General features: G+C 42.5%; 1 protein-coding gene across 1 annotated transcript in view; it reads right to left on the bottom strand.

Moving 5' to 3' along the window:
• Nucleotides 1–24,490: 24,490 nt before the first annotated feature.
• Nucleotides 24,491–26,392, bottom strand: part of LOC308467683 (far upstream element-binding protein 3-like) — a gene marked incomplete at its 3' end in the record, with an annotated part of 104,416 nt that continues 102,514 nt past the window's right edge. Inside the window, exon 6 of the mRNA XM_080989402.1 lies at nt 24,491–24,593. Within this exon, the coding sequence (XP_080845528.1) occupies nt 24,491–24,593 (103 nt within the window). The remainder of the gene's footprint in view (nt 24,594–26,392) is intronic.

The following is a 26,392-nucleotide window of genomic DNA, read 5'->3' as shown; positions in this document are numbered from 1 at the left end:
TGGCGGTCCTCTTCCACTAGTGAGGAGGAGGCTCCGCAGAAACTGGGTCGTCCGCTACGGCGAAGCGGAGACCCACCTTGGAAACCCACAGGCAGCAAGAGCCTGTGGTCTTGAGGCTCGGTGGGCGCCAGAAGCGACCCTCAAAACGCAGAAGGAACCCCGTAAGGGGCTCCGGAACGTGGAGGGGGGTAGCGGCGCTGTGAGCCGTTTCGCGATCTGTGGAGCGAAGCCGCGCGGCTGCTGCCGATGAGCGCTGATCCTTTTTCCTGCAAATTTCTGATTCGGAAGAAAGCAACAACCCGTGAGTAAAGACTGAACATTTTAAATTCGAGACTAAAAGATTAAAATTAGCTGAAAGCGGAGAGACGTGGAAACAGGAAGTCCGTCTTCCGCTGTCACTGAACTTTAAAGCAAGGAGCTGGAGGAGTGGAGGCGTTAAAAGAACTTTTAATCCTACTGATCTGAGCACCCATTGAATCTTCTTTTAAACAAAGTAAGGACCTTAAGCTTATGATTTTGTACCTTTTATTCGCATCGTTCTACCTTCCTTCTATTGGAATTACAATTGGAATGAGAAGCCCAGGGTCTGGAGCTGCCTGAGCTGCCTGAGAGACTGAGCTGTCAGTTTTGCAGATTTGGCTATTGTGTATCAGAACTTGCAACAATTTGAGGGCATCTGGACTTGCTACTTTGAAACACCGTTTGAAACACCAGTAAGCACTGGTAGAAACAAAGTGACTGTTAACATTAACTCTGCTAAATACTTGTTTTTGAAGGTTTCTGGACACTAAACTGGACTTTAATTTTATTAGAATTCTTCCCTAAAGATATCTTAAGCTCCCTCTAGAGGATTTGAGACTTACAACAGTGACTGTACATTTACTTTCCCTTTCCCGGCCTCCTGTTTTCTCTGGGCTTCTGCTTTCCCATGGGAATAACTCAGCTTGACCTTGACTTTTAGATAACTTTGGAATGAGTGGCACAAGAAGAAGGGGAAGAACTAGACAAACAACCTTGACAACTCTAACCTCAGCCTCGCAGATACGTAGATCATCTGTACCTACTCTGCCTTCAGAGGTAGAAGAAGCCGTTCTGCCACAGGCAAGGGAGGGAGAAACGGAGCAATTACAATTGGAAGATATGGCCTCAGGATCATCTGCTTCTATTCTAGAGAAAATCTATGAAAAATTGGAATCTTTGGATAAGAGAGTGGAATCTTTGGACAAGAAAGCAGATGAGCAAACAGCCAAGATTGATCAAAATACAGAATGTTTAAATAGATTAACTGGACAAGTCGCACAGAACGTACAGGTAATTGGACAGTTGACGGAGGCCACAGCAGAAAATCGGAAACTGGCTGAGGATACTAGTAAAAAACTTGAAAATTTAGAACAAGAGGTAAGACCACTCTGCAAACAAGTAGGTGAACATCAGATTTATCTTTCTATGATAGAACTGCGAAACCGGGAGAATAATCTAAGGATTAGGTCGGTACAAGAAGCGGAAGGAGGCAACCTAGCTGAGTTCCTGACTAAAGAATTCTCCAAGTTTTGGAATTTAGAGGAAAAGGACTTTAAAATTGTGTCAGCTTTCAGGCTTGGAAGATTCGTAAAGAAGGAGAGGCCCAGAGATTGTTTGATAACATTGAGATCAAAGGAGGAAAGGGATAAGATTTTAGGCCTACATTACGAAAAGTCACTGGACATTCTGGACAGAAGAATTGAAATTTACAAAGATATTCCTAGACAACTGTTGGACCTCAGATCCGCCTACTCCGAACTTGTCAAATTACTGAGGAGCAACTCAATTGCTTTCAGGTGGGAATTTCCCCAAGGAATATCTTTTACCTTTAGAGGGAAGAAGGTTAAAATCAGAACATTGGAAGATAGAGACAAATTTCTGTCTACATACGGAGAGGACCTTCAAAAAGGAATTGAATTACCCTTTGGGCCTGGAGCATCGGCAGTACCGGCACCCGTGGAACCTGAAGATCCTGTGAATAAGATACCACCCCTAGAAAAATAACCAGATTTATTCAGGATGTCTCTACAACTTTTGAGCTGGAATATAAATGGCTGTAACATTCCGGAAAAAAGGAAGAAAATATTTCATATATTAAAAAAAGAACAATTGGACATTATTTGTTTACAGGAAACACATGTGACTAGGCTCCACAGAAAAGTGTTAATAAATAAAAGACTTGGCCAGGAATTTATATCTTCGGATAGAGTTAAGAAGAGAGGTGTGGTGATATATGCGAAAGAGAGCCTGTCACCTAAATTCCTATTCAAAGATGAACATGGAAGAATCTTGGCAATTGAGATACAACATCAAGGAGAGAAGCTTTTGATATTAGGAATCTACGCACCAAACGAAGGGAAATCGGAATTCTACAGGAAGTTGCATGAGACTATGCTGGACTATCTGGACTATAACAACATCATTATGATGGGAGACATGAATGGGGTCGTATCAACTAACATGGACAAGTCACAAAGTCAAAATGTTACAAAAGACGGCAGACTACCCAAAACTTTTTTTGAAATGACAGACAATATGGATTTGATTGACATCTGGAGGACAAAGAACCCCTTGGGAAGAGAGGGAACATTCTTCTCTGAAGCCCAACTGACCTGGACAAGAATCGACCAAATATGGATATCTAGAGGTCTGGCACCTAAGGCTAGAAAAGTGGAAATCTGCCCAAAGACCTGCTCCGACCACAATGCAGTAAAGATGGACATGATACTGTTACCAACCGGCTCTTTTAGATGGAAGATGAATGACAACTTGCTTAGAGATCAGGAGATTACCAAGAAGGCCCAAAAAGCCCTGAAGGACTATTTTGAGATAAATATGAACACCACGGTGGAAAAAAGAATCGTCTGGGACGCAAGCAAAGCCGTTATGAGGGGATTCTTGATACAACAGAATGCAGTAAAGAAAAGGACACAAAAGGAAAGAAAAGACAAGATTTTGGACAAAATAAAAGAATTAGAGAAGAAATTAAGATTAAACCCGAAGTCACAGCCAACTCTGAGAGAAATTAAACTCTATCAAGCACAATATTCTAAATTGATAAACCAGGAAATAGAGTGGAAGGTCAAATTAATGAAACAAAAAACGTTTGAGTCGGCGAATAAATGTGGAAAACTGCTAGCTTGGCAGTTGAAGAGAAGACAAAGATTAAATACAGTTACAAATTTAGAGATTGAAGGAAGAAATATTCAGAATCCTGTGGACATTAGAAAGTGTTTCCAGAGATATTTTAAAAAATTATACACTCAAGGGCCGCAAGACGAGGCTGAGATTAAACAATTTTTGGGGAAAAATGGACTACCAAAATTGTCACAAGAAAATAGGACAATCCTGAATTGTAAAATAACACGACAAGAGATTGAACAGGCCATTCAGAACATGCAATTGGGCAAATCTCCAGGGCCAGATGGGCTGACCTCCAAGTACTATAAGACATTAAAAGATTATTTGATACAACCTTTGATGGAGGTCAGCAATGAAATTATGGAGGGGAAGAGGGCGCCGGAGTCGTGGAAGGAAGCGTTTATCACATTGATACCAAAGTCGGAAGCTGAAAAGACACAACTTAAGAACTACCGTCCCATCTCTCTTCTAAATGTGGATTACAAAATATTTGCAGACATTTTGGCAAGTAGACTTAAAAAAGTTTTAAATGAAGTAATCCACAAGGACCAGGCAGGCTTTCTCCCAGGCAGACATTTGTTTGCTAATACAAGGAATATTGTTGACATTTTGGAACTTTTGCAAACAGATATAAACACAAAAGCAGTTCTAATTTTTATAGATGCGGAGAAGGCCTTTGACAACATTTCCTGGAAATTTATGAAGGGAAATTTAAAAGAAATGGGAGTGGGACGGGGCTTTGAGAATGGGATTGAGGCGATATATTCAGAGCAGAAAGCTAAACTGATAGTTAATAATGTGGTTACAGAAGAGTTTAAAATTGAAAAAGGAACACGACAGGGCTGCCCTATTTCCCCTTTGTTATTTATCTCGGTTCTGGAAGTGCTCCTGAATATGATCAGAGGGGACCGGTTGGTGGAAGGAATTCAGGTCGGAGAGAAACAATATAAGCTTAAAGCTTTTGCAGATGACTTGGTTTTGACCCTGCAGGAGCCAGAGTCTAGTACGAAAAGAGTATTACAACTGATTCATGACTTTGGTCGGGTGGCGGGATTTAAATTAAATAAACAGAAAACTAAGGTTTTGGGGAAAAACTTGACAGATACAGAGTCAGAACGGTTTCAGAGAGAGACAGAACTAAATGTGGTTAAAAAAGTAAAGTACCTAGGGGTAAACATAACAGCAAAAAATCTGAGTCTATTTAAGGATAACTATGAAAAATGTTGGTCAGAAATTAAGAGAGATTTAGACAGCTGGACAAAATTGAAACTTTCTTTGTTAGGCCGAATTGCCGCTATCAAGATGAATGTATTGCCAAAGATGTTGTTTTTGTTTCAAACACTCCAGGTTGTGGATAAGACGGAGTGTTTTCAGAAGTGGCAGAGAGATATCTCTAGGTTTGTCTGGCAGGGCAAAAAGCCCAGAATTAAGTTTAAGATATTAACTGATGCGAAAGAAAGAGGGGGCTTTGCCCTGCCAGACTTAAAGTTGTATTATGAGGCCGCAGCTTTCTGCTGGCTAAAAGACTGGCTACTTCTCGAAGACACTGACGTGTTGGACTTGGAAGGGTTCAACAACACTTTTGGATGGCATGCATACTTATGGTACGACAAGGTTAAAATCAATAAGGCCTTTAAGAACCATATTGTCAGAAAATCACTGTTTAATGTCTGGACAAAATATAAAGACTTGCTGGAAAATAAAACTCCAAGGTGGCTTTCACCTCTGGAAGCTAAGGCCCGAAAAAGACCCAATATGGAGGCCAAATGGCCAAAATACTGGGAAATATTAGAAAAAGATGGAGACAACTGGAAATTGCAGAGTTTGGAGAAAATGAAGGATAAAGTGCGAGACTGGTTACACTATGCTCAGATTAAAGAAGTTTTTAAAAATGACAAGAAACTAGGGTTCCAGGTGGAGAAATCGAAACTAGAAACAGAACTGTTAGAACCAAAGACTAAGGTACTTTCAAGAATGTATAACTTGCTGTTAAAATGGAATACACAAGATGAAATGGTTAAATCGGCTATGATAAGGTGGGCGCAGGACATTGGGTATAATATCATGTTTGAGGACTGGGAAAGGTTGTGGAGTACTGGGTTGAACTTTACTGCATGCAATGCTTTGAAAGAAAATGTAATGAAAATGATATATAGATGGTATATGACCCCAGTCAAACTTGCAAAAATATACCACCTGTCTGATAATAAGTGCTGGAAATGTAAAGAGAGTGAAGGAACATTCTTCCACCTCTGGTGGACCTGCCCTAAAGTGAAGGCGTTCTGGGAAATGATCTATAATGAACTGAAAAAGGTATTTAAGTATACCTTCACAAAGAAACCAGAGGCCTTTCTTTTGGGTATTGTCGGCCAAGGGGTGGCAAAGAAGGACCGGACATTTTTTATGTATGCAACAACAGCAGCAAGGATACTTCTTGCAAAGCACTGGAAAACTCAAGATCTACCCACACTGGAAGAATGGCAGATGCAACTGATGGACTATATGGAATTGGCTGAGATGACCGGCAGAATCCGAGACCTGGGAGAAGAGAGGATGGAGGAGGATTGGAAGAAATTCAAGATTTATCTACAAAAATATTGCAATTTGATTGAATGTTAAGCAGGATGCTAGATCATAAATAATTGAGCACCACTAAATTAGATGATTCAGGATGATAAGTGAGAATGAGAAAACATAAACTTTTTCGAGAATTATTAGACTATAAATAAATAGATGGGATATAAATGCAAACAAGATGATAAATTGCTGAAAAAAATTTATTACGATGAAAGTGGGAGCGGGAGATGTGAGGGAGTCCAAAGAAGATGTGAAATTATGTTAGAACATATGTTACTTTGTTTATTATATCTATTTGTATTGTAAACCTTAATAAATATTTATAAAAAAAAAAAAATTGTCTTGCAGCCTCTGAAAGTACATTAGTATTTTTTAAAAAAGTAGAGGCTGTTTTGTTAACATCTTCCTTTATCTGCTCACATTCTCTTTTAATATCTAAAAGCAAATCAAACCACTTGTGTTTTAAAATCTCTTGCCTTGCTTCCTGACTAGTTAGTTTTAGCACTGAACTTTTTCCTTTTGCCATTTCCGGTTTAGAATGAGGGGGGTCAATTCTCTCCCCTGTTCCCAGCACAGAACCAGTTTGAACTGGCTGTTCAGCTTCTCTGAAGGAATAACCCAAACATCAGGAACCTTCTGCTTGTTTCCAGGCAGAATAGAAGCTTACTTGACAGCTAGAAACTTTCAGCTTGCACTAGCTTGTATCACACAGAGAAGCTTCCAGAACCTTATTGAATTAAATAGAATAGTAAAGATCTCTACACCTTAAACCAATAGTTTCTGTACAAAAAAAATGCAAACCTGACAATAATATCTGGAGTTCTTTGCCACACCATGCCCCAGTAACACTTGGATGGCTTTAAATTAAACAAATTCATGGTGCACGAGGCTGTAAAACAAATTAAGACAAATTTAACATTTTTTCCAAATCTGACTGACTGACTTCCCACATGCTTTCCTGGATGTGTCAATGGTTCTCAATAGTGCTGCATCATATTTCCCACTTATTTCTAGTTTATCTTCAAACATTACACATACCTTACATCACCATACAATATATTTGCTTTTCAACTTAATTTGTTTTCAAACAACTATCCATCAATCAATTCCTGCATGTATATTAAGTTAACATTTCCAACTTCAACAAGTGAGGTTACTTAATCAGATTGTCAATCCCTGCTAAATCATTAATTAATATTAATTAACATGAAATAAACTTCTCCTTCCATCTGTGTGTGTCGAGACATAACAATCTTCTTGCTGCTCAGCTCCTTTGTCCCATGTCCCATGTAATCTGTAGTCTTCTTTTTTTAAGATAGGAACTCCAAGGTTGACCATCTCACTTGATATATTTTCCCACCAGCAACTTCAAAGCAAACAGCCCATAATGTCAGGGGGCTAACCGCCTTCTCCTAGATATTTCATAATCCTTATTGCAGCCTCTCCCCCTGATGCTAACCGCTCAAGTGGATGTGTCCCCCCAATGGAATTTCCAGTTCTTCTCTATGCAGACAAATCTGCTCCTTTCTGGCCAGTTTGCTTTTAATGTGGTGTAGTGGTTAAGAGCGGTAGTCTCGTAACTTGGGGAACCGGGTTCGCGTCTCCGCTCCTCCACATGCAGCTGCTGGGTGACCTTGGGCCAGTCACACTTCTCTGAAGTCTCTCAGCCCCACTCACCTCACAGAGTGTTTGTTGTGGGGGAGGAAGGGAAAGGAGAATGTTAGCTGCTTTGAGACTCCTTAAAGGGAGTGAAAGGCGGGATATCAAATTCAAACTCTTCTTCTTCTTCTTTTCTTCTTCATCATAGAATATCCAATGATCCAAAAGTCCAAATTTTAATTTGCTTCATTAGTAGTTCATTAATAGTTTTGTCCTCCGTAAGTCTCATCAGTCTAGGAAAGGAAAGGCATTTCTGTCTTAGCAAAACATCTTACGGCAGCCTTCGCTTCCTCCATTGTTCCAGCAGCGTCACATTACCCTGAACCACCTCTCCCTCACAAGTTTCCAATCTCTCTCTATCTTGTTTAAAAATCCTCACTTGTACTCTTATATTTCCATGGTCAAGGGGGAGGGGCCGGATTCTGAACCCTTACTTAATAAAAATAAGTTTTAAACTTTGTTATCATAAATGTTTACAAAAATAATAACAAAAGATGATCTAACCCCCCCCCCCATCTTTAATCTAGTCTATGCAGGAATTGTCATTCAAGTCTCATACCTCATTTTTTGTGGGGATAGCCAAATAGTTTGTAGCTTGTAGTTCACATCCAGTCCTGGGTGCTCCTTTAGATTTATTCCAATGGTCCCAATTGCAAAGGTGCTCGGCTGCTTAGCATGGCGGTCTTGGAGACAGCTTTAGTGATGGAGGACTTTGCACCCAGCACCTCACCCCCCCCCCTGCTTCCACGGCGGCAGGAACAAGCTCAGGATATGACCATGAGTATCCTTTCCCCTCAAGGGGAAATGGAAGGCAACTCTGCCTCAGGTTACCCCCTTCTCCTACGCCAGAATCTCTCCCACGAGTGAGAGAGGCACCACCATTGCTGCAGACTGAAACAGGAAGCTGGTTGCTTATGTTCTTATACTGAGCTAGAAGGACCAATTTAGTATAAGGCAGCCTCTTGCATTCCTGGGGTACTTAGACACCACTTTTCCCAAAGGCTCAAAGAGGGTGACAAAAAAATAAGTATTGTAAACACAAAAGATAAAGTTTTGTTGTAAACCCTTATTGTTTTGAAAGATGCACAGTCAAACCTACAGGCACCTGGTGACATCTCCAAAGTTAGGAGTGGGATAAGATTCCCAGTGGCACTTCTCCATGGCTAGGAAAACTGGAATAAAACAAATTAACCATGATGTTATGACTATGCAAAGCTGCCTTTCAATTTCCATGATTGACTCAGTCCATGAAAACGTGGGTTTCCTTAGCAAAGAATGGTGGTTTATCTTGTTCCTTTTGGAGTACAATCCAATCCACACATAACATATGTCATGTTGCTGCATGTGTTTCCTGATACAAAGAGCACACATAACAGAGGGGGAAAAAACCATTTCTGTAGCATCCTACAAATTTGGGCTTTCCATTTCCCCCAACTGTTGGGATACTGCCGGGGAGACAAAGTCCATCATGGCCCCCAAGCCGCCTCCGGATGTCTATCGATCTCCCGTAGACACGCAGTATCAGCAATTAGCGACACGAGCTCCAGAAATAGCCTGCCACATTCCAGAGCCGATGCAAGTTCTATCAGCAGATAATGCACAGCGAAAGATGCACGCAGGAGAGCATTATTTACAAGTTTATTCAGCATTGATCAGAACAAAGAAAAACATGACTGCCTGCATCAGTGTCTACGACACAGAGAGAGAGAAAGGAAAGCAATAGAAAACATAAACTTCCTGTGAACAGGAAATACGCAGACTCTGTGACTCAAAGCCTGCTCCCTTTTAAGGTGGAACGGAAATATCCTAACATCCTCCCCCTTTCCATGTAACCTGTGGTACCTGTGGTTCAACCCAATTGCAACCTCTGTACATAAACCTTAAGATGTTCTCTGTTAACAACCTTAGACAACAGATCAGCAGGAATTTCATTTCCTGGCATGTAGGACACCTGAATGAGTCCTTTCTGAATACACTCTCTTGCACGATGTAGCTTAATCTGCAAGTACTTGGTTCTTTGCTTGCAACTCTCTGAGTTCAGCAAAGCCAAACAGGATCTATTGTCTTGATACACTTGTATAGGACATTTCACAGAAACTTTGATGTCCTTAAACAGTTGCATCAACCATTCACAATCCATGAGTGAAAATGACAGAGCATTGAGTTCTGCTTCACAGGAACTTAGGCTTACTGTCGTTTGCTTCTTGCACAGCCAGTCAAACAGACAGTGGTTGTACATGTAGCATACTCCAGAAGTGCTTGTACCATCCGTGGTGTCACTTCCAAAACTTGCATCTGCAAAGATCTCAAGACCTCCAGTCTTCTGACTGGTGAACTTCAGCCTGTAGTGCAAAGTCCCTTTCAAATAGCGGGCTATGTGCTTCAGAGCTTTCCAATCCTGAACAGTAGGATTGTTGGCATGTCTGCTAAGCAGGTTACAGCTTACAGCTATGTCAGGTCTTGAGCATCTAGCAATGAAATTCAACTTGCCTAGAATGCATCTGTACAGCGTTGTGTCAGAAAACGCTTCAGCAGTACTATCTACCTGGTAACCTGTCACCATCGGTGTGTCTGCTGGGTTTGCATCAACCAAATTCAACCTGGTTAATACATCAGCAATTTTCTGTGTTTGGTGTACCAGAAAATTACCTGCTTGGTCCCCCTCCACCTGCAGAGAAAGATAGTTGGATACCTCACCAAGATCCTTCATGTCAAAGTGCTCCTTCAGCTGAGCTAGGGTGCTTTGGTACAAAGCCTGATTCTTCCAAAACATCAGAAGATCATCAACAAAACATAAACAATACAGTTTGTTTTGCCCCTCCTCCTTGACAAACACACATGGATCAGCTTTGCCCTGGTGAAAACCTAGAGAAAGCAACGTCTCAGTGAGCTTTGTGTTCCAACACCTGGCACTCTGCTTGAGACCATATAAGGATTTCCGCAGTTTACAGACCATTCCCTTCTGTATCTGCATTCCATCAGGTGGAAGCATAAACAGCTCCTCCCCCAAAGTCCCATACAAAAAAGCTGTATTAATGTAATGATGGGAAACATGCAGTTTCTCCTCTGCAGCTATCTTGAGCATCAGCCGAATGCTCTCATATTTGACGGTGGGTGAGTAGGTCTCGTGGTAATCCTGTCCTGGTACCTGTGAAAAACCTCTGGCAACCAATCTGGCTTTGTGTCTGACAACCTTGCCATTCTGGTCTGTCTTGGCCTTGAAGACCCATTTGCTGCCAACCAGTCTCATTCCTGGGACTACTGGTACCAGTTCCCAAGTTTGGTTCCTATTCAAGGAATCAACTTCAGCCTTCATGGCATTAAGCCAAGGCTCAGCATCTTTAGAGGTTAACTCCTGAACCTCTTGTTGCTCTGTGGGGTGTGTACCCACATGTCAGAACCAAAGATTCTCATGTGCTTTGACGCAAGGTTTCTTACCAAACATCTTCTCATAGGGAGTACAACCAATAGGTGATGACAGTCTGAGATTATAAGTGTAAACAAAATTCGACAGAGCCTCCCCCCAATACTTATCAGGGAGATTGGCATCATGCAACAAGGTTTTTAGGCCTTGAAGCAACGTTTGATTTGCTCGCTCCGCAAGTCCATTCATCCATGGCGATCTAGGCGTTGACAAGTCATGCTGGATTTCCTTCTCAGTCAGGAAAGCTTCAAACTGCTGAGAAGTGAACTCCCCGCCCCGATCAGTAAAGAGACAGCCGATACGTTTACTGTGAACATTCTCCAACCAAGCACAGAATGCCTTGAACTTCGGAAACGCTTGCGATTTCTACTTGAGCATAAACACATGAATGTACCTGGAAAAAGAATCAATCAGAACCATGAAGTACCTTGCTCCACCCAAAGAGGGCGCAAGTGGACCAACCAGGTCTGCGTGGACTAGCTGGTAGGGTTTGGAAGCCTGCCTGCTAGACTCCTTGCCTTTTGGAGCAACCTTCACCTTGTTCTCTGCACAAGATACACATTTCATGTGAAACTTTCAGGGTTTGATGTTCAAACCCTGAACCAATCCTGGCATCTTGGCCAGCGCCTGCCAAGACATGTGACAAAATCTTCTGTGTGCTTCATGAATGCATCCTGCATGAAGAATTTTGTTAGTTTGTGCAACACAACAAGAATCAACATTAGACACAACAGCACCATTGTCATCATAAGTTATACAGAACAAACCATCTATAAACTTTGCATGCAAAATGTCCTCTTTGCCTTTCCTGATGATACAGACGCTCCACTTGAAGGAAATCTCAAAGCCACGCCCAGTCAGCTGTGGGACACTGAGCAAATTGTCTGCAGCACCTGGAACATAAAGTACACCTTTGATGGTTGTGTGCAGACATGCCAGTCTCACAGTCCCTTCTCCTGCGATTCGCAACGTCTTTCCGTCAGCCAGGTGGATCTCACCATCTTGAGGTTTGAAGGAGATAAAAAGATGCCGGTCTTTTGCCAAATGGCGGGTGCATCCAGAATCTACAATAAATCTGGCCTTGGCCTTTGGAGCAGCTTTTGCAGCAAGCAAAACCTTGTTTTCCACCGGCGTGGGCTTTTGCTGCTTGCCCCCCTGCTCCTGGCCATCAAACATGCCTTTAGCCTTTGGTGAAGCTGTGCCAGCAAACAAAGCCTTGTTTTCCACTGGCGTGGGCTCTTCACCCCCCTTCTGCTTCGGGCCATCTGCAGGCATCGGTCTCTGTTTACCTCTGGCCTTCCGGCCTCTGCAAAGGCGATGACCTTGGTTCTCACGAGAAACAGAGCTCTCAGCTGCCGACTCGTTGGCTCCCCCTTGGGGCTGGAATGCTGCCTGGGATGACATCACAGTCAGCTCCCCCTGCAGCTTGCAACCGGTGCCCTCGGCATCCCTGCATTCACTTGCATTCTGGGAAATAGCCAGGACCTCCGATGCAGTCAAACTCTGGCCTGGGATGACTGGCAGATGGGCTATCTTCAAAGCATTCCACATCTTACGTGCAGTCGTGTTGCCAGCTAACGTGGCAATTTCCTCCAGAGAGACGGACAAGACTATTACGTCTATGGCCTTTGAATCTTGGGCCCTCCATCTATCTGTCAGAGGAACTGGAGGGGCTTCACACACAGTATGCCACACTCCAAACTGTCGTAGTAGGCTTTCACACCATTTTGCCCAGGTCTGATAATTGTGCCGATTTAACTTTGGGCACTCAGCAGCTTCAGAAGCTTGGAAAAACTCCATTCCAGCTCTTTACTTGAGCCGTGAGTCTTTTTCACTTCAGAGACTTCTTATCTCGGCAGCTCATAAATCTTGAGGCCTGCTTGGCTCAACTCCCAGACCAATTAGTCTGCCGGAGTTCAAAGAGACTTTGCCGCGGCAACGAAAAGCCTTGACTTTTCCACACATACCTCAGCAATCTGTCGCAGTCTTACTCTCCTGTAAGTGCCGTGAATCTGGGCCCGAAACCTGTTGTTGGGATACTGCCGGGGAGACAAAATCCATCATGGCCCCCAAGCCGCCTCCGGATGTCCATCGATCTCCTGTAGACACGCAGTATCAGCAATTAGCGACACGCGCTCCAGAAATAGCCTGCCACATTCCAGAGCCGATGCACGCTCTATCAGCATATAATGCACAGCGAAAGATGCACGCAGGAGAGCATTATTTACAAGTTTATTCAGCGTTGATCAGAACAAAGAAAACATGACTGCCTGCTTCAGTGTCTCTGGCACAGAGACAGAGACGAAAGCAAAGACACAACATAAACTTCCTGTGAACAGGAAATACGCAGACTCTGTGACTCACAAAGCCTGCTCCCTTTTAAGGTGGAACGGAAATATCCTAACACCAACCCCATAACAACAATGTTTTAAGATTAAAACTGAATCGTGCTCCAAAATTATATGCTTAGAAGAAGTAGCCAAGTGAAGGTGGTAAATGTCCTGTGTAAGTGTCAGGAGGTGGTTGGCGAATGGATGGTGGTCAATGAATTGAGGCTGAATCCTGATAAGACAGAAGGAATGTTTCTGGGGCACGGGGCAGGTAGGTGTGGGGGACTCCTTGGTCCTGAATGGGGTAAATGTGCCCCTAAAGGACCAGGTGCACAGCCTGCGAGTCATTTTGAACTCTCAGCAGTCCATGGAGGCACAAGTCAATTCTGTGTCCAGGGCAGCTATCTACCAGCTCCATCTGGTACACTGGCTGAGACCCTACTTGCCTGTGCACTGTCTTGCCAGAGTGGTACATGCTGTAGTTATCTCCCGCTTGGACTACTGCAGTGCACTGTATGTGGGGCTTTTTTTGAAGATGATTCAGAAACTACAACTAATCCAGAATGCGGCAGCTAGAATGGTGACTGGGAGCGGCCGCCGAGACCACATAACACTGGTCCTGAAAGACCTACATTGGCTCCCAGTACGTTTCCGAGCACAATTCAAAGTTTTGGTGCTGACCTTTAAAGCCCTAAATAATAATCATCCCATCCATTCTATTTTTCCCTCTTTTTCTGTCCCACGGTGCCTTGCACAGATCAACAAAGCCAGCAACAGAACAACCAACCAGACTACAGCAAGGCATGGGAGGATTATTACAAGAAACAGAGTGAGTAAAAGTCTGTATGTGTGCATGTGCGTGTTGCATCAGTTAAATGTGTTGGGCTAGGATCTAGGAGAGGCCAGGGTTCAAATCTCCTCTCAGCCATAAAGCTCACTGGGTGACCTTTTAATTTATATATATATAACAATTATTCAATATCATCATTTAACATCCATTTTCTAGTTTTCCCCCTCCCTGTTGACTTCCCCCAACTTCCATTTCTGGTTTGTTACACCAAATGTTACATTCTGCTGTTTATACATAATGTTCTGTTATTACTGATTATATTTCTTGTTCTCTGTAAATAAAGTTGTAAATGTTTATTTAAATCCTGACAATGATTGACAAATAGTAAATTTTGAAGTAGAAAACAATATACGGTGGATGAAACAAAGATCATTCGAGTTTGCAGATAAACCTGGAAACATGTTGGCATGGCAACTGAAGAAAAAACAGAAAGAGATGATAATCAACAGAATAATGGATGAAGGGAAACTCCTAGACAACCCTAAAGAGTTAAACAACAGTTTTGTGAGATACTTTAAAAAACTATACAAGAGGGAGACCGAGACTGAAGATGAGATAAAAGAATATCCGAAAGGGAAACAACTACCAGTGATACCAAAAGGAAGAACTGAATCTTTAAATGCCCCAGTGTCTATGATGGAAATACATGAAGCCATAAGAAAAACAAAGAAAGGAAAATCCCCTGGTCCGGACAGAATTATGGCCCTTCACTATAAAAAATTAGAATAATAATAATATTTTTTTAAAAAAAATTATATCCCGCCCTCCCCAGCCGAAGCCGGGCTCCGAGCGGCTAACAACAGTAAAATAATATAGCATTCTAAAATCAATTCATTATAAAATCAGTTCAAATAAAATTAATGGCAACCATTGGGCTAGAGTTCTGTGAGGATTGCCAAAGGCCTGGTGGAACAGCTCTGTCTTGCAGGCCCTGCAGAAAGATGTCAAATCCCGCAGGGCCCTAGTCTCTTGTGACAGAGCGTTCCACCAGATTGGAGCCACAGCCGAAAAAGCCCTGGATCTGGTTGAGGCCAGCCTAACCTCCCTGTGGCCCGGGACCTCCAAGATGTTTTTGTTTGAAGACCGTACGTTCCTCCGTGGGACATACCAGGAGAGGCGGTCCCATAGGTATGGGGGTCCTAGGCCGTATAGGGCTTTAAAGGTTAAAACCAGCACCTTAAACCTGATCCTGTACTCCACCGGGAGCCAGCGCAGCTTGGATAGCACTGGGTGAATGTGATCCGGCAGCAAGGACCCCATAAGGAGTCTTGCCGTGGCATTCTGCACCTCCGGATGCCGGGAGTTGAGCTGATACAGGCTCGTTTTATCTTGAGCCCAAGCAGAGCGTATTCTCGCAATCAGCCAGGATGGGCACGGGTCAAGAGGACAGGTGGTGGGCTTTCCAGCTCAGAGGAGTCTGTCCACATTGGCTGGGGATATCCAGTCAAAGTGGTCCAATACTGGACCCGAGGTATGGTTTTCCCAGTAGTGATGTATGGAAGTGAGAGCTGGACCATAAAAAAGGCTGATCGCCGAAGAATTGATGCTTTTGAATTATGGTGCTGGAGGAGACTCTTGAGAGTCCCATGGACTGCAAGAAGATCAAACCTATCCATTCTTAAGGAAATCAGCCCTGAGTGCTCACTGGAAGGACAGATCCTGAAGCTGAGGCTCCAATACTTTGGCCACCTCATGAGAAGAGAAGACTCGTTGGAAAAGACTCTGATGTTGGGAAAGATGGAGGGCACAAGGAGAAGGGGACGACAGAGGACGAGAGGGTTGGATAGTGTTCTCGAAGCTACCAGCATGAGTTTGACTAAACTGCGGGAGGCAGTGCAAGACAGAAGTGCCTGGCGTGCTCTGGTCCATGGGGTCACAAAGAGTCGGACACGACTAAACGACTAAACAACAACAACACTGGACCCGAGGACAGTCAAGGGGCCTCCAGTTCTGTTATTGTATCCAAATTGGCAGGGAGGTCACGGTGGAGCAACAGGACGTTCTCCGCAAAAAAGCTCGCAAATGCCTCACAGCTGTGTGTCAAATTGTTATTTAAATTTGGCTGTCCCTCCAGGGATGTTAAAGACATAATTATACTAAATAATTGCACCAGGCAAGAGCTAGCGGATGCAATGGAGGCCGAGAAGTAAGACTTCTTAGCGGCCTTCACTGCCATCTCATAGGTAGATGTTATTGAAGCTCTGTCACGGGCACCCTGCCATACTCGCTGTAGCCGTCTGAGGTCCCGCTTCATTTTCCGGAGCTCCTCGGTAAACCAGGGAGCCCGGTTTCTGCGGGGTCGCAGAGGGCGCTTAGGTGCGATCTCATCGATGGCTGCCAGGAGCTGGATATTCCAGCCCTCAACAAGCTCAGTCAATGAGTCGCCAGGGGGAGCAAGGTCCCGCAAGGCTTGACGGAATCTATCAGAGTCCATCAGCCTCTGTGGGCGAGCCCAAATCGGCTCGCCACCTAAGCAGGGTGGGGGTGGAAAGGCAATCCTGGCTTTCAGAGCGTAGTGATCAGACTATGGCACCTTCATCGAAGGAAACATGATCACATCTATGCCTGCACCAAAGATCAAATCCAGCGTGTGACCTGCTTGATGTGTGGGGCCCGAAACAAACTGGGAAAGCCCTAGTGTCGCCATGGAAGACACCAGGTCCAGAGCCTGTGAGGAGGGAGTGGCATCAGCATGGATGTTGAAGTCCCCCAATACCAATAGGTTAGGGAACTCCAAGGCCCAGCTGGCCACTGCCTCCAGTAGGCCTTACAGGGTGGCTGCTGGTGTGCTAGATGGCTGGTACACCAGGCAGACAGCCAAGCTCTCCTCGGAACCCCACACTAGGCCAACACATTCAGTGCCGGGGATCGATGGCGATGGTAGAGCCCTGAAAGGACAATCTTCTCGGTTTAATAATGCCACCCCTCCCCCCCCGGCCCACAGTCCGTGACTGGTGGAGGACAGAGAAACCCGGGGGTGCCATCTCTTGTAAGGTAACTGTTTCCTGTTTGCACACCCAGGTAAAGAAATCTCACAGGGTGGCAGTTTTGCTGCCTATAGAGCTGGCATTGCACAACACCAGTGACGGAGGTGAGTAATCCTTGCTCACCCTACCGTCGTCCCTCGAGATGGGGCACAGATTGGAAGGGGTATGAGCATATCCATATCTCAATCCCCTTCACCTATAAAATCTGCCCCCACCGCCATACCTCCCTCACCCCTCCACGGTAGCAGTCCCAAGCCTCATACTATCCTCCATTGATGGCATTGATGTTACTCTTTCCCAGCCTAGTTATTCTGCTTATAATAGCAACAACTCGATAAACTCTAATAGTCGAGTAGGACAAACCAGCTAATCATCAGCTACCTCTCTGATTATATGAAACTATTACATTATTTGTCAACCTTCTATTATAATATTAGACTAACCGATTAATTAAATCGGAAAATAAACCACAAAACATTCCACAGCTAAACAGAACTACCATATAACATACATTCAGGGAAGAAAAACCACCTAAATAGCAGGAGAACAACAATCAAGCATCTAACAGTAAACAAGCAAAACTTAAATATAATCATGAAACAATGGACTATAAAGAACTAAAACAGATGGCAAAGGAACGGGGGGGGGGGGAGAAAGAAAAAAGAAAAAAGTTTCTTGTAGCAGAGGAAGTTCTTGTAGCATCACATGCCAGCTCGAGAAGATTCATTAGCACTACCAATGAAGACACTAATAAACAAGATAATGGAAGAAGGAAAAACACCAGATACTTGGCAACAAGCGCACATTTTAGTGATACCTAACAAGGACAAAACAAAGAGAACATCAATAATTATCGACCAATTTCACTACTTAATATTGATTATAAAATCTACGCAGACATACTGGTTTTAAAAGACTACATTAATGAAGAGCAAGCGGGGTTTTTACCAGAGAGGAAAATCAGCAATAACCTAAGAATAGTAATAAATGTAATAGAATATCTGGAGCTGAGACTGAATAAAAAAGTGGCCTTTATATTTATAGATGCTGAAAAAGCGTTCGACAATGTATAATGGAAATTCATAGAAAAAGTTATAGAAAAAATGGGCGTGGGAGAAAAATTTATAAAAGGGTTAAAAGCGATATATAAGGGGCAAACAGCAAATTTAATAATTAATGGGGAAATGACCAAATATTTTGATATTGAAAAGGGGACCAGGCAGGGATGCCCTCTTTCCCCATTACTTTTCATATTAGTACTGGAAGTGCTAAATCAAGAGATAAAACTGGATCAGGATATAAAAGGAATAAATTTGGGTAACAGATCATACAAACTACGGGCATTTGTGGATGATTTGATATTAATGGTAGAGAATCCAAAGGAAAGTATTGCAAAACTATTGGGTAAAATGAGACTTTGGCAAGGTCTCGGGCTACAAGCTGAATAAAGAAAAAACAAAATTAATGGTAAAAAACATGAGTGATCGGGAGGGAAAGGAACTTGAGGACAAGACTGGGATACAAATAGCAAAGAAAGTAAAATACCTAGGAATACAAATGATGATGGAAAACATAAGCTTATTCGAAGATAATTATAATAAAACCTGGAGAGAGGTGAAAAAAATATGGAAATTTGGTCAAGATTAAATTTATCTCTGTGGGGCAGAATATCAGCCATAAAAATGAGTATATTACCAAAATCATTGTTTCTTTTCCAAACGATACCAATAATAAGCAAAATGGACTGTTTCAACATATGGAGGAAAGACATAGTAAAATTCTTATGGCAAGGGAAAAAACCTCGTATCAAGTATAAATTATTAACTGAGAAAAAGAAAGAGGGGGCTTTGGTCTTCCTGATCTGAAGATTTATTATGAGGCAGCATGCCTCAACTGGTTAAAAGACTGGATAACATTGAAAAAGGCAGACATTCTAGACCTAGAAGGCTGGAATACGAGGTTTGGCTGGCATGCCTACTTAATTACAACAAAGTGGCATTGCGTAAGGATTCTTTAAATCATATAGTTAGAAACTCATTATATAAGGTCTGGGACAGGTATCACAGATTATTAGAGCCTAAGATGTCCTGGTGGGTATCCCCAGTAGAGACGATATCGGTAAAAAAGAAGAATATGGATACAAATTGGGTAACCTACCAGCAACTGATAAAAATAGAACAGGGCCAATTAAAGATAAAACCATATGAATAAATCAAACAGTTCTGTAACAGTTGGATTCAATATCACCAAATAGTGCATATATTCGATCAAGATAAGAAGATTGGTTTTGGAGAAAAGGAGTTATTATTACAAAAGGAATTACTACAAATTAATAAAAAGACCCTATCTAGGATGTACGACCTACTTTTGGAATGGGAACTCAAGGATGAGATGGTAAAGGATGTTATGATAAAGGGGGCTCAGGACCTTGGACATAACATAATGTTAGAACAATGGGAACAGCTGTGGAAAATTGACATCAAATTCACAGCATGTTACACAATAAGGGAGAACTTAATGAAAATGATCTACCACTGGTATCTAACCCCCGAGAAATTGGCAAAAATTTATAAGCAAAAAACGAATGCGTGCTGGAGATGCTACAGCGAAACAGGAACAATGTATCATATGTGGTGAGGGTGTAGCGTGATAAAAAACCTTTTGGAATAAAGTTCATGAAGAGATAATAAAGATTTTTTAAAAATAATTCAACAAGAAACCAGAAGCGTATCTTCTGGGATTAATAACAAATGACATCCCCCATAAATAAGAAAAGGATATTCTTATACGCATCCGCTGCCGCAAGAGTTCTTATAGCAAACATTTTGAGTTATGTTGAACCAATGGGGGGGTGAGGTGGGGGGATGCTTTGTGTTACTAACATGTACATATGTGTAAACCTTTCTTTCTGTTATTTTGTAGAGATGAAAACTTCAATAAAAATTAATTAAAATAAAGAAATAAATCCTGCCAACAAGTCCGTGTTTTTGTTGTTGTTTCTGCAAGTATGTTGTAAAGGGTTCCCATTCTTTTCCAAAGTCACTATTGTCCTTCTCACGCAGTTTGTCCATTAACTTTGCCAGTTCTGCATAGTTCATCAATTTTTCTTGCCATTGTTCTGTATATGGTGTTTCTCCAGTCTTCCAGTTTTGTGCTATTAGAATTCTTGCTGCCGTAGTAGCGTTCATCAATAATGTCCAATTTTTCTTTGGCATTTCTTGTCCTAGAATACCTAACAAAAAGGCTTCTGGTTTTTTCACAATGGTTATTTTGAACATTTTTTTCAATTCATTATATATCATTTCCCAATTTTTTAGAATAATCTTACAATCCCACCACATGTGATAAAATGTACCTTCTTCTTTAAATCTCCAACAGTTCTTCTGTTCTGTTTTATACATTTTGGCCAGTTTTAATGGTGTAATGTACCACCTGTACATCATTTTCATATAATTCTCTTTCAACAATATACAATCCGTAAATTTCAAGTTCACTTTCCAAAGCCTTATTCAATCCTCAAATTGTATGTTATGACCTATGTCCTGTGCCCACTTGATCATTACTGCTTTAACTTCCTCATCTTTAGGTTCCCATTCCAACAGAATATTATACGCCTTCTTTAACAATTTAGAATTATCATCAATTATATCCTTTTGGAATTTGGAAACTGTGTAAGTGAATCCTCTCTTATTATCTTCGTCGAAGATTTCATTTAATTGCCTATAATGCAACCAACTCTGAAGGTGTTCCTTTATCTCATCATAATCTTTCAATTTCCACTTTCCTTCTTGTTCTACTAATAAATCTCTATACGTTGGCCATATCCCTTTCATTGTTAACGTTTTAAGTGATAATGCTTCGATAGGTGACAACCACCACGGAGTTTTGGATTCCAGTAATTCTTTGTATTTTCCCCATACCCTTATCAGGGACTTTCTAATTATGTAATTGTGGAATCCTTTGTGTACTTTTACTTTTCCATACCACGGGTATGAATCTGTCAGGGAACTGCCATCAGCTCAGAGGCGAGAGGTGGAAGGGCAGTTGTGTTATAGGGAACCTCCGAAGATCTTGCGAAGCAGCTCCTCCTCCAGTGGGGAGGAGGTGCAGGGACCAGGAGATGCTAGGGAGAGCCTCAACACCGAGCCTGAGCAAAGCGGAGGGGAGGGAAGTACCCCTTTGCCAGCGCCCACTCTGCACAGTAGGTTTCGGTGCAGAGAGGGGAGGAGAAGGCTGGGGGTCATGCGACTGTTATGCTGGGGGAGGTACAAGGACCGGCCACTCCCAGATTCTGCTAGCGACTGAGCCAGACATGAACTTGCGACACTCTTCACTGTAAATAGTTTGCACTAAGAATAAAGCTTGGAAAAGACAGGTCAGAGTCTTGTCTGTTTGCTCTCGAGCAACCACACCACCACCTGACAGAATGCCAATCAAATCTGTTATCGTGTCCTTCTAACTATTGCCTCCTCTTTTTCCAATTTAATCCAATCCCGAATCCAAGTAAGGCATGCTGCTTCATAGTAAATTTTAAAATCTGGAAGAGAAAAGCCTGCTCTCTCTTTTAAATCTGTAAGTATTTTATACTTTATTCTTGGCCTTTTCCCATTCCAGATAAATTTTGAAATATCTTGCTGCCATTTTTTGAAGCAAGCATTATGATTATTTTTATTTTTATTGGTATTGTCTGAAAAACGAACAGCATTTTTGGCAATACATTCATTTTTATTGCAACAATTTGTCCTAAAAAACAGAGATTCATCCTATTCCCAAATTCCTTTTTATTTCATTCCAATTTTTTTTTCATAATTGTCTTTATAAATATTAAGATTCTTTGTCATCAACCATATTCCTAAATATTTTACCTTTTTGTGGATTTCTATATCTATAGATTCTGATAGTTCTTTCTTTTCTGATTCTTTAAAATTTTTAACTAACAGTTTGGTTTGGTTTTTATTAAGTTTAAAACCTCTTGGATTATGCCGGACAAGAGTGTAAACAGAGGCTGAACATGGAGCCTGGCACACTTCCCTTGCGTAGCTTGCAAGCTATCCGTGCTCATCCAACGATCCTTCCTGCCTCTCCCTCTTGCCGGTAGCAGAGCGAACACAGCGGTGAGAAGCAAATTGCAGCACGTGTGTAATAATTCAGAACAGACACAAGGCATTCCTTATCTTCTCTTGCCTTTAATCATGAAGAATAACACCATAAATTCAGACCTGGCGAGAACTGACACATTCTCCCTCTCGCATAGCGTCCCAGAGGCAGACTGAAACACTCGGAGTCAAACCCCTCCCTTAAGTGTTTCTAACCACGCCTCAGGAAAGAGACGTCACCAGAACTCTTTAACTCTGTGAGTTCTGAAACCATTAACACCCCCTCTCGTCACGAATCCTGAGGGAAACTGTGAACCCCTATTTACAGACCTTTTTGAGTTCAACTCACCTCCCATTGCCTTTTGCCTCCCACTGGCATCTATCCCAGGCAATTGTTGAATCCCTTCCACACTCCCAGAATCACACTGTGCGAAACCAACCCACGCACTGGTGACCTGAAACCTCTTAGGTGGAACCCCCTTTGTGGTCCGAGTTGACTGCTGGAGCACAACCTCGGGCGCTCCTCCTGACCCACTGGGGTCAGCAAGTGTGTCTCCAGCAAGCTCAGAAGACTCCCCCTCTGACTTGCTGCGTCTTCGGGCCTCCTGCACTTGGCTAACAGGAGATGAAGGCTCACTCTTGGGTTCCCTCTTAACCTGTGGAGAAACCCACCCCTGTGCTTGACCATCATCAGTAACCTGGTCTTCAGCAACAGGCTCCGCCTCTGCCTCTCCTTCCTCCCTTTCTTCCTCCCTTTCCTCCCCCTCAGAATCGGACAAGCATTCTGAGAGAAAATCAGAACCAACCCTAGGCTGTGACCAACCACCCTGCTCAAAGAACTCAGCATGCTTGCTGACCAGCAGCTTGGTCTGATCACCCTCTGGGTATGCAAACTTCCACCCATTTGTTGCAGGATCATACCCACAGAAGATCATGTCCTGGTACCTAGGACCACCCTCCTTCCGTTGCGCTGTTGGTATTGGCACTGAAGCCCTGGAACCAAACGAACGGAAGAAATGCACCTGTGGCTTCCTCTTGTGCAACAGAAAATACGGTGTGTCACCTACATCGTGATTGTAGGACCTGTTAAAAACAAAGCTGGCAAACTTCCAAGCCTCACTCCAAAAGCTCTGAGGCAGCCCAGAGTCACACAGTAAAACCCTGACAGCTTCAGCCAGTGCTTCACTCCTGTGCTCTGCCACGCCTCTCTCTTGAGGAGACTTTGCACCCGTCACCTGGTGACGAATTCCCTTTTCCTTGAAGAACTCCTTCAGAGCAGACCCAGTGAACTGTGACCCACGGTCGCTCCTGAACTCTTGCACCTTGGTGGAGAACCTTAGTTCCACCTCCGCAACCCAATCCTGGATGAGTTGCGCCGCCTCCCTCTGCGACCTGAGAGAGAAACACCATAAATTCTGAGAAAAATCATCTGCCATTGCCAGCAGATACCTGGCCCCACCCAGACTCTCACACTTCATTGGCCCTGTAAGGTCTGTGTGAACCAACTCAAAAGGTTTTGTGGTTACCCTCTTTACCCCGGGAAACCTGCACCTTTGAACCTTGCTGCATGCCCTGCACACTAGGGATCCCTCACATGGCGTGATTTTACAACCTTTGGTGCAGCCTGGCAACCTCTTAACATCCTCCAGACAAGCATGAGACATTCTCTTGTGCCATACATGAACACATGAATCATTGCTGGGAACACTAGCACACTGCGCCTTTGCTTTTCCTGCATTCCCCCCACCCTCCAGAGGTGTTTCCAGAACAAAGAGATTGTCCTTGCTTTCCATGTTGACAAGTTGCCTCCCCCCCTCTGAAAATGGAACAGGTATCATTTTCAAAACAAATTTTGTATCCCTGCTTCGCAAGAGCAGATATCGATAACAAGCAACACTTCATCCCTGGTACAATGAAGCACTCCAGCTCCGCCTGCAAAACAGAAACATATACATTTGCAGCTTTAGAAACTTTCTTTTTTGTCCCGTCAGCTAATGTAACAGTCATTCCAGCTGAAACAGTTCTGCAATTCCGCAGCTCCCCAGCAGATGGCGTTATCAGGTGATGACTCGCTCCTGAATCCAACACCCACTTCACAGCTGTGTCCCTGCTGACAATGCTTGAATCTATCCTGCCTGAAAACAAGCTGCTCCGTCGTAGCGGATCAGCTGAGACACGGGGATTCGCGAAGTTTTCCCCTCTCCCTCATCCCCAGCCTTTTTTTTTTTTTTACTTCCTGGTTTTCACTGCGTGGCTCAGAGCTCGAGGTTGGTTTTATTTTGCTGCTGGTTGCTTAAATTTTATCTTTCCTGCCGTCCCTCTGCAGCCTCATTGCTCTGTTTAGAGAGCGCGCGGACCTTTGCTAGCGTCTGTCCCTCCTCCTGTGTAAGCGGCTGCTGCCCGCTTTACTGCCATGGCTCTCCTTCCCTCCCTCCTCCCCGGGTCCAGGTCGCTTTAAAGCAAAGCGAGAGCCTCGTAGAGCGTGTAAGCGGCTCCCGCTTTGCTTGACTGACAGCAGCCATGGCTCCGATCCGTGCATTCGCTCCGTAACACGCACAGGCATTTTCCCTTACTTTCTAGGAGCAAAAAAGTGTGTGTTTTGGAGCGAAAACTACGGTATATAATATTGTTATTTTCTTTTTTTATATATATAAAATATTTATTAAAGTTTAAACATTGCAAAAAAGAAAAGAAAGACAAAAGAGAAATATAAACAATAAACAGTAACAAAACCTCAAAAACAAAATCAAATACAGCAGTACAAAACATCAACAATACAAAAAAACAAAAGGAAAAAAAAAACAAAAGCATTTTTAAAAAAACCCAAAAGAAAACAAACAAACATACAAAAGAACCCCATATTTTCATATCCTTATCTTTCATTAGCTTATTTCCTCGACTTCCTCACACCTCCTTTTTTGTATTCTAGTTCAATTAAATATTCTAGCAAGTCCTTTCCCTCTTTCACAAATTTGGTTCCATAATTTAACTTAACGAAATTTTAGACTTAAATTTACATCTTTACCCAATGTCAATCTATTCATGCTTAATTCTTTATAATATTTCAACTAAAGTCATATAGCTTCTTTCCAGCATCTTTCTAACATTCATTAATTTTAGAATATTTCTGTAAATAAGCTTTGAATTTTTTCCAATCTTCTTCCACCGACTCTTCTCCCTGGTCTCGGATTCTGCCAGTCATTTCCGCCAGTTCCATATAATCCATCAGCTTCATCTGCCATTCTTCCCTGGTAGGTAGGTCTTGTGTCTTCCAGTGCTTTGCGATGAGTATTCTTGCTGCTGTTGTAGCATACATGAAAAAAACTCTGTCCTTCTTTGGCACTAATTGGCCCACCATGCCCAGAAGAAAGGCCTCTGGTTTCTTTAAGAAGGTATATTTAAATACCTTTTTCATTTCATTATAGATCATCTCCCAGAATGCCTTAATCTTTGGGCATGTCCACCAAAGGTGAAAGAAAATGCCTTCAGTTTTGTTGCATTTCCAACATTTATTATCGGGCAAATGATAGATTTTTGCAAGCTTGACTGGTGTTATGTACCACCTGTAAATCATTTTCATTAAATTCTCTTTTAAGGCATTACATGCCGTAAACTTCATACCAGTGGTCCATAACTGTTCCCAGTCAGCCATCATAATGTTATGTCCAACATCCTGTGCCCATTTAATCATAGCAGATTTCACCATTTCATCCTGAGTATTCCATTTCAGTAGCAAGTTGTACATTCTTGACAAATTCTTAACTTTAGGGTCTAACAATTCTGTTTCCAGCTTTGATTTTTCCACTTGAAAACCTAATTTTTTGTCCTGATTGTATGCCTCCATTATTTGATAATAATGGAGCCAATCTCGCACTCTGTTTTTTAATTTTTCAAAGCTCTGTAATTTTAATCTGTCACCCTCTTGTTCCAAAATTTCCCAATACTTCGGCCATTTGGCCGCCATATTGAGTTTTTTCTGAGCCTTTGCCTCCATAGGTGACAGCCATCTTGGGGTTTTATTTTCTAACAGATCCTTATATCTTATCCAGACATTAAACAATGCTTTTCTTACAATATGGTTTTTGAACGCTTTATGTGCTTTAACCTTATCATACCACAAATATGTATGCCAACCAAATACATTATTGAAACCTTCCAAATCCAAAACGTCTGTATTTTCAAGAAGCATCCATTCTCTCAGCCAGCAAAAAGCGGCTGATTCATAGTAAAGTTTTAAGTCTGGCAGGGCAAATCCACCTCTTTCTTTAGCATCAGTTAAAATCTTAAATTTTATATGGGGCTTCTTG

This window comes from Podarcis pityusensis (assembly GCF_964106645.2).
Source record: "Podarcis pityusensis genome assembly, chromosome: W".
NCBI classification, from domain to species: Eukaryota; Metazoa; Chordata; class Lepidosauria; order Squamata; family Lacertidae; genus Podarcis; species Podarcis pityusensis.
Note: the sequence above shows the minus strand (reverse complement) of the source record. Positions and strands in the feature narration are given on the sequence as shown.